The following is a 9,019-nucleotide window of genomic DNA, read 5'->3' on the forward strand; positions in this document are numbered from 1 at the left end:
CTTTGGTATGACTAGATCGGCAGCCCCTGTGGGGTGGAGCTTCTGCCTGCCAACCGTCCAGATCATCATTGCAACCATCGCGTTCCGGTGACACTCCAGGGCGGGGAAGAATTGAGGCTTGGAGACGCTTCATCCCGCCATGCGACTCGCCTGGGTTCAGTGCTCAATTCCGCAAAATTGGGGTGATTGTCTCCTTCCCAGTGATGGACTACACATCTGACAACCCGACCGGCATAGGCACGCGCTTGGTGAATGGTGACCCCCACCAAGGCACGTCGCCACACCCGCCTAAATGCTGATTTGTTCAGAGTATCAGAAGGGCAGAGATGGTGGCGTTGAGACAGGTGACATGAACAGCACTCCCACAGTTAAAAGAATATCATGTGACACATCAATGTGAAATTGATTACAAAAGCAGTTCCTTTACTTGCCCACAAAACTTGTGGAAGTTCGTTCGCTCTCACCGAGCATCGCGCACAAAATACCCTGGCGACCGTCGAGGAGTGACTGACCCCTGGAGAACATCCGTCACAGGGCTGAGGCGTCACTTGTCTTTTCACCTGCCGGGATTGCCGCGTAACCTACTTGGTCGTACGCCTTCGCAACCATCGTGATGTTGGCCACAAAAATATAGATCTACACGCGTAGTCCACCCCTGATTGGCGGGATAATTTGCCTGATGATCGAAAAACTGACTACGTGGGCTGCTGCATACCAGCCGTGAACAACCCAGTTCATACCCTCATTTTGGGGCACACCATTATGTCCACGGCCATGTTTGCTAGCTTATCAGTAGCATATGGCTAACATCCTGATCAAAGGTTTGCAACACTTCTGCCCTTGGTCTAAAATATGGGTCGCATACGCAATAGGTGTATTCTGCCGCAGATCTGCAGGCGTAGACAGCATCATACAGACAGCATCATATATAAACAGCGTTCTAAGAGCTGGGCTGAAGCTATGCTGAACCAACAGTTGGAGCATTTTGCATATACAAGTTGACAAGACCACAAAAATAAGTTTGTCTTCTTGCAAGAGGCATGACACCGATCATAAAGTCATCTGTGCTCTTATCACAGCATTCATGGCTACAAATACCAGTTGAAGGCGGTGATGTTCTCCCAGGAGTTAGACACCGCTCAAGATGGTTCCCACGTTACCATAAAAACATGAAGAAGCCACCGCCCGCACCAAACAGCCGCTTCCAAATACACCTGACATCCGAGTACCACTGAATCAGCATGCGTACACGCCTAGACGAGATGCGGCGTGCCGCAGCCGTCGCGTGGCACTCCTTGGGTGGCTGTTTCGCGCCCAGGGGCCGGAGCAGCACCCGACCCTCTAGGTGCGGTGGGTGGACTCGAAGTCCACCGGATCGTGTATCTGTTTGCTATGCACGGACCAGAGCTCCTGCGGACACGGGACAGCCGTTACCGCCTGACATCTGGCGGCCACACGCTTAACTTGTGGTGCGATGTACCGCCGTGGTATCGCGTCGCATTGCATTTTACGTATTGTCAACATGGTTAGGCGCATGGACGGCATGTAAACACTGGAAGAAAACGTCTATTTTACGGAGGTTATGTTCCTTGCAACACACTGGGTTAATAGCGGCAATTCGTAGCATCTTAATAATTCCAAGAAAACGTGTTGGAAATGCCATACAACATAAAGGCAGCTCGCAAACGAAAGCAAAACTGACGTCAATGGCATGTCCCTACCGGAGCTGCGTTGCGAATGCAGGTACCACACGCAGGACTAGATTCTAGCGCTAAACATGACCTGCACTGTCCCTCCATGTGTTGCTGCCTGCTCGACCTTTTGCGCCCACAATGAACGTCGTAAAAACTTCACAAAAAGTTAACTAGCACGCCACGTTTAAACACCTGACCATCTGGGCTCAGTGAACAAACATTTTCGCAGAGCTTCCCATGAATATTTTGGTCTCCAGCCATTAAAGGGGTTGGACCAAAAATTTTCCGAGGGTTGTAAAAGAATCGGTGTACGTTGTAAATCATGAAACATGCATTCTTTATTCAGCTTCCAGCGATTATTAACTACGGCACTATCTAAAAACGCCACAGCCAAGCGTTGTGGTTGAAACTGCAAACAACCAGACGGCATATCCAAACTGACAGGCACGGCTGTCGGCAAGTACAAGACGAACGATAATTGGCATCCCTTCTGTCCACGCCATTTAGGTTTCCGAACATTTTGGAAGGGCTAATCATTAAAACATGCTGATGTCAGGTGCGCATGCGTGCTCGCAGTGTGCGAAGCGTCACTGCTACTTGCTCCTTACAGTGTTTGTGTACAGATAAAAAATGGCTGGCTGTACTATGAGCTGCTCTGCCATAGAATCAAAAAAGTATGCTGAACCGGAGGAAAACGAAAGATCGGACACTTTCTACGAAAGAAATTATCGATGATTTTAGGTTGAGAATATCAGGATAGATATAATATTACATATATGAGTTCGGAATTTTTCCCAATGGTGTCCCACTCTCCCTTGGGATGCAGCTAAGGCCGCTGTAACAAAATTGAATACTAAGCAAACATTTCCAGCGACGGTCGGCGAAGGAAATGCTTCTTTCTCGTACCCCTTGCTTACTTTTCAAACAGATCTGGCCTAACATTTTTTCTCGGCCAGCTCCGCGGTTTTGCACAGTGCTGAGTTTTGCATAATGTAAGGTTTTGCAAATACCCTAGCTGCCACCAAGACCGTGGCACAATTTCTGTCCAAGAGGGCAATGTTTGCTAGGAGCTCCTAACCTGCCACGTAATGTCACGTCCCAACAAAACACCTCGACCAGTTGCCAGTTGCCTAATCACCACACAGTCTCTCTCGGCTTGCGGGTGGTCTACCTTCACATTGCAATATCTAGGCGACGTTGCTGCCTGCAGACGGACTATGCGAGAGCCCAGTTGACCAGTGGTGTATAAGAGGAGTGGCGTTCCGCTTCCAGCCGCAGCGGTGTGGCAAAGTGCGCCACTGCCCCGTCATATAAAAGGCGACCATGCTTGCTTTTGGTTAGTTGTCGTTGATGACATTCTGAGCATATGTTTGGGAATTTGATCATCGCCCCGTGAACTGTACAGCATGGAGAACGGCATGATAAAGCTTACAAGCTTGACCTTACAAGCTTGACCAAAGTTTCAAAGTTTTGTTCCGCTTGTACCCTTATGCCCTGGGTCACTGCCGAACACTAGTTTTAACGGTCAAATTTACCGGATCTGGACACTTCGAGGAATATTCAGGCATTCAAAATCAAAAGCCCTGCTCCGCCTCAGACTAGCGCGATCCCGCAGGAATACATCAATTGCTCTCGCTATGACATAATATAGCAAAGCAAGGTCTGCAATAAAATGCTAAGATCAAGCAAATAAACGACAAAACGACGCAGCATTCGTCTGGTCTGCAGCGGCTAGCCAATACAGCCTTACTGTAAACGTTACGAGTCTTCTAACAAACGCTGATGAACCTTGTGGAGACTCTGAAACGACGGGAATGGCGGCTGATCAGCACACACACAAACCGCCTGCCGAACGATGCACTGCTACGTCCAACTGAAGTGCTTAAGATTAAGTGGACCTCTAGAGAGCACAATGCATCAGTGACTCGGGTCACATGACAAGGACAAAGTTGGCTGTGAGGAATTAAATCGACGGAATTATCCTGACCACGCCTCACCTTGAAGTATTTGACCGTTTTGACCTTGAGTTCCATGGTGGCGTCTTCATCGCACACCATGATCGTCTTGGGATGTTGCTGCCACGAGAAGAAAGGCATCAACCCACGACACGAAGGCCCTATGATTGGGAGGAACAGATATCCCACAGCTCCCGCAGTATAATGATCTCACCTACCACACTTTTTACCCAAAAGGTTATTTACCGCCGGTCTGATGACAGCTTAGCCTTCGTCGCACACGCAACATAGCAACAGCGGGCCACGAGCAGCAACACGCGGACGTGCGCGCACCAATAACGCAGGGGCACATCAAGCCTCCCAACTCGCCCAATCGCATCGCTCGACGTGCCAGCCAGTCTGTGCGCCGGCCGTGACAGGCGCAGCTTCACACCGGGCTCTCTGAACGCGAAACAGCGTCCCCGCGGCGGGGCGAACGCGGCAGACGGGCTGAGGGCTCGTGGGCCGGGGGGGGGGGGGGGGGGCGGGCGACGCGCCTCACCTGGAACGCCGACACGGTCCACATGTGGTTGACGCCCTGCTCGATGGCCTGGTGCAGGGCGTACGCCTTGTGCTGTCCGGTGATCAGGATCAGCACCTGGCGGCGCCGGGCGACCGTCACCAACACCGACCGAGCGGCGGCAGTGTCAATGGGTTGCCATGACGACCATCTTGACAACTTACACGACACGTTCTTCCTGCAAACACTACGAATGCTCCACAGAGCGCTTCCGCTGTTCGCAGGCCATGCAGCATTTTCTGATCCTGTCCTGTCACCCTGCGTATTTCGTTCCTCACGTCCCATCGTCGATTACTTTCGAGACCCCAAATTTGCTCGCAGGAGGTCAATAGGCGAAAGGCGGCCAGGCCAGGCACGCGCGTCATCACATTTTCGGCACTAAACAGCCTCCGACGAAACATATAATAAAAGTCGCAGCACGTACGCACATTTGAACAGACCGCACACTGCCTGCGCTTCTGACCCCGATCGTACCGCGGGCCGCGAGCGGAGGTCGGGTGGGGCAATACCCTCGTCTCGGGCCTTCGCCCTCCGTCGGCCGGCGCTCTGACCTCGTTGGCGTCCATGACGGTGCCGACGCCGACGGTCAGCGCCCGCGTCGGCACCTTGTTGATGTCATCGTCGAAGAAGCGCGCGTTAGCCTGGATCGTGTCCTGGTTCAGCGTCTTCACGCGCGTCCGGGACACGAGCGATGAGCCCGGCTCGTTGAACGCCACGTGGCCGTCCGGTCCGATGCCTGCAGGCAGCGCCAGGTCAGACAGGTTAACAGAGCCGCCGGGGCGGACGCGGCGCGAGGCTGGTGCATGCCAGCCGCCGACAGCGACGAGGGAGTCGTCGGAGCACCCGTCGAGACAGGACAGGACGACGACACGGCATGGCAAATCATGCCTCTCGCGCCTGACGCGGCCCACTTAACACCATCTACCTCAATCATCGGGCGAGAGGCTAAGGTTAGCAGTCTCCAGTTCTAATCCGACCGACAGCGGGCACGGCCGGCCGTCGCGCGTCCACCCTCAGACGACCGACAGCGGGCACGGCCGGCCATCGCGCGTCCACCCTCAGACCGACAGCGGGCACGGCCGGCCATCGCGCGTCTACCCTCAGACCGACAGCGGGCACGGCCGGCCATCGCGCGTCCACCCTCAGACCGACAGCGGGCACGGCCGGCCACCGCGCGTCCACCCTCAGACCGACAGCGGGCACGGCCGGCCATCGCGCTCCCACCCTCAGACTCACCGCCCATGAAGAGCTCGATACCGCCGGCGTCCTGAATCTTCTTCTCGTAGCGCGCGCACTCGGCCTCCAGGTCGGAGCACGTGCCGTCCAGCAGGTTCACGTTCTCCGGGTGAATGTCGATGTGCTTGAACAGGTTGTTCCACATGTAGGAGTGGTAGCTCTCCGGGTGGTCCCGGGGAATGCCTGCGGCCACCGGCGTCGGTCAGCGTAGCGCCGAGCATCGGGTGCGGCTTTGCAGGCAGGAGCCGACGTTGTGGTCAGGCCAGACTGCCAAGCCCTTGCCCGATCTGATTTGCTCGCGCGGGGCTCTCAAAATAGCGACTGCTTCAACCAGTAGAAGCTTAACTTACGGCGTCCTTGTGCATAGATCAGGGTCAAACGTCAACCATCGTGATGCGTGATGCATGATCGGGCGGATGTTTCAGATTTCTCAAAATAGTTACCTTAGTGGATGAATACGGCAAAATTTGCGGAGCCTACGTGCATACACTTACGACCCAATGGACCCAATACGACCAATACGACGATACGACCCAATGGAGTTAATCACTTTAACATAATACCATGAACTGGTTCAAACAACTAGGCAACCATTTGACACGCATTGCGCGGTTGCAATACATTCCCACAGCACAACCCGATAAATCCATGCAAATCAAAGTAACACGACCACAGCAAAGAGATGTGGTTACTTGCCGACGTATTCGTCCATGTTGAACGTCTTGACATACTTGAAGGAGACTTTTCCCTCCTTATGGTACTTCACCAGCTCTCTGTACGTGCCACCAGGAGTGCCACCTAGTGACCAGCAGCGAATTACGAACAGGACCACATCAAGTTGGCATTCAAAGGGGAATCACTGGCTCCGAACTTGTACAACTCTGATGACGCGCCACGGGGGGGGGGGGGGGGCGCCGCAAAAAACAAACGGAACGCATGTGACTAAAGCAGGACATCAAAGGTACCAGATGCCGATAAACAGTATTGGAATGCTTATGTAGAATTAAGACTGATGTAGATTGATGATCAAACGCACAATGGCATGTCATTTCCCATAAATAATGGCATATAGGCCATCTAACGCAGTAAGCATTCAAACACAGACTTATGCAGTTTGACGACCGAACAAATTCTGCTTAGTCCAGCACCAGCAAAACACTGCCTTTTTCTGAACCTGCCATGACGTGAATCGCTATGAATCCAGGAAAGGTAAGTAAGCTCTTGCCACCATTAAAATTATTTTTACTGTTTTCGTTAGCATCGCTTACAATAAAATGGAGGTGCTAGGCAGGACAGAGAAAATGCGCAACATTAAAAAACACATTTTAGAATCACTGCCACACACATATGGCACGAGCATGCAAACCCCGCAGAAAAAAAACTACAAAAAACTGCGTAACCCACGCGCAGGCACAACAGGTTGTTGCTCCCTCACCGGTGGGCAAGCCGAGCACGAAGTAACGGTCCGGTCCAGGGTTGAAGTCGAGGATGCGTTTGACGATGTAGCGTGCCGACCAGTCGGCCACCTGGTGCGCGTTGTCGAGGATCACCAGACGCATGGCGGTGGCTCCTGCGGGGGGAGCCAGCCTCTGTCACCGAACGCAAGGCAGCTGCTGATGACACCCAGACAAGGCAGGAGGCCAGCCTGGATGAGGTTACATCACAGCAGGCATGTTGAGATGGGCAGTCCCTGCTCATGCTTTTCGTCCGTCGACCCATCTCCGACCATCCACAATCTGTCTTCATGTATAGATTGTGGGGCATTTAGCAGGAACAGTGATGTGACCAAAATCACTCACAGAGGTCATCAGTTGCATGCAACACTTATTTAATTCAGATGTCCAAACACATCAGTATGGAGTTAACTAGATATCAGGGATGAAACAAGATGTGTTGAATCCAAGTTTTCAGGTTTTCATCAAAAGATTTTGAAAAGCATTACCACTGAATACTACACCAGCCTCAGAGAGGCAAAGTAGTCAGCATGCCAGACCCTTTTGAAGACAAGCACAGGACTCTTTGGGCTGAGGCACAGCCATGAGACATGTGGATTCATTTCTACTCAAGGGTTCAAATTTTCTAGGCAGGTAACAGATGACACACCAAAGGTAGGGTGCTGTGCCTTTGCCATCATGTTAAAAAAACATCTGTCCTGCTTGTTATATCTGATATAGATCTCAAAATGCACTTGAACCAGGCACATGCAAGGTTTGCACACAGAAGAGTGTGGGAAGGGTGCAAACATCTTCCACACAGCACCCACACTTTTTCAATGAGGACAGTCTTCTTTTTTAGCATGATTGTTATTCTTGTGCTGCTGCAATATGGGGTTGTCAGGATCTGGACCTAGTTCTGCTCTTTTGCTATTCAAAAGCTGCTTCAAATATTGAATTTTACCTTCTCTTTGCTATTGACTGGGTGTGGCAAAATCATGTAGCAAAATTGCAATTTGTGAATTGTGTCTTGTTGCTGAAAACAGGCTCTCAGAAACATGGCAGTCTAGCTAGGCTGGTCCTGGTGACTGAAGTTAAAATTTGTACAATGATTGTGCACAACTCATTCAGGACACAGCCTTCTTTACACTAAAAAGTTGATTATCAGTTTGCAAGTGGGCATAAAAAGTTAGCAGGTTAGCTAATACATTACCTTAGTTCCACAGAACTGCACAGAAGTGTACAAGCTTGTAGACCAGTATGACAGACCACTGACAATTGTCAAGATCACACAGAAACACAAAGAACTACAAGAATATGATCCTTGGACATGCACACACTTGGAGTAAAAGCCTTAAGCATCCCAGAACCAATTCTCTATCTGGCTTTTATTATAAATGTTACATATCAAGCCATTTTCTGAAGCATCCAAACCACACATGAACACAAAACAAAGAACACAACAGCTGTCAGGAACCAGTCTAAAAGAAAAAGCATAACATGAATAAAACATATGCCACTTATTGTTGCTACTAATCCTCAAGAACTATGTACAATTATGGCACTTTGATATATAGCTTTTTGGTATGCAGATGTTCTGGGGTCGCACAAGATAGAGTTCCTTATTCTATTGTTCATTTAACAATGTTTTAGCAAGCTATAACATTAAACTCATCCCATACATCATGATCAGTTTCAGCATGACAAATACAACAGTAATACATTTTCAAGCCACCTAGACACATTTGCATGGTACTAACATAACAGCCAACCCCCAGTTATCCGCCCACGCCTATTGCTATTCTATCCAGCATCTGCAAGGACAACACCCAATGTTCAATGTTTTCCCCTGTTGGACAGCGGCATACCTGCTGCGTTCGGGTTGTACTGCCTCAAAAACGATGTCCTTAGTACAGGTTATCGTGCAAGCCAGCAGTCAGACCAGTGCTCAGCCGGAATAGGGCGTACCGCTGGTTGATCAGACGAGAAACAGAACACCACGGCGCAGGCGCGCTAACGGTCAGGCAGACCCGGTTCTTATGCGGCGGATAAACGACCCACGGCCCCATCCAGGCCACACCGGTCACCGAACCCTTGACCGACTTGACCGCTCTGACATTGCCCGCGTCGCGGTTGCGCCAT

The 9,019-nt window shown here is 51.1% G+C and overlaps 1 protein-coding gene across 1 annotated transcript; it reads right to left on the bottom strand.

The window, feature by feature from the left end:
* Nucleotides 1-857: 857 nt before the first annotated feature.
* Nucleotides 858-8,788, bottom strand: LOC119102418 (glucosamine-6-phosphate isomerase 2). Its single transcript, XM_037225788.1, has 8 exons — nt 8,746-8,788; nt 6,880-7,014; nt 6,141-6,242; nt 5,445-5,627; nt 4,760-4,944; nt 4,191-4,286; nt 3,692-3,769; nt 858-1,410 (listed from the first exon to the last, which is right to left on the bottom strand). The coding sequence occupies exons 2-8, from the start codon at nt 7,001-7,003 to the stop codon at nt 1,342-1,344; spliced, it is 837 nt and encodes a 278-aa protein (XP_037081683.1). The 5' UTR covers nt 7,004-7,014; nt 8,746-8,788; the 3' UTR covers nt 858-1,341.
* Between the last annotated feature and the right edge of the window lie 231 nt (nt 8,789-9,019).

This window comes from Pollicipes pollicipes, unplaced genomic scaffold (genome assembly GCF_011947565.3).
Source record: "Pollicipes pollicipes isolate AB1234 unplaced genomic scaffold, Ppol_2.1 Scaffold_2555;HRSCAF=2994_pilon_pilon_pilon, whole genome shotgun sequence".
In the NCBI taxonomy this organism is placed as follows: domain Eukaryota; kingdom Metazoa; phylum Arthropoda; class Thecostraca; order Pollicipedomorpha; family Pollicipedidae; genus Pollicipes; species Pollicipes pollicipes.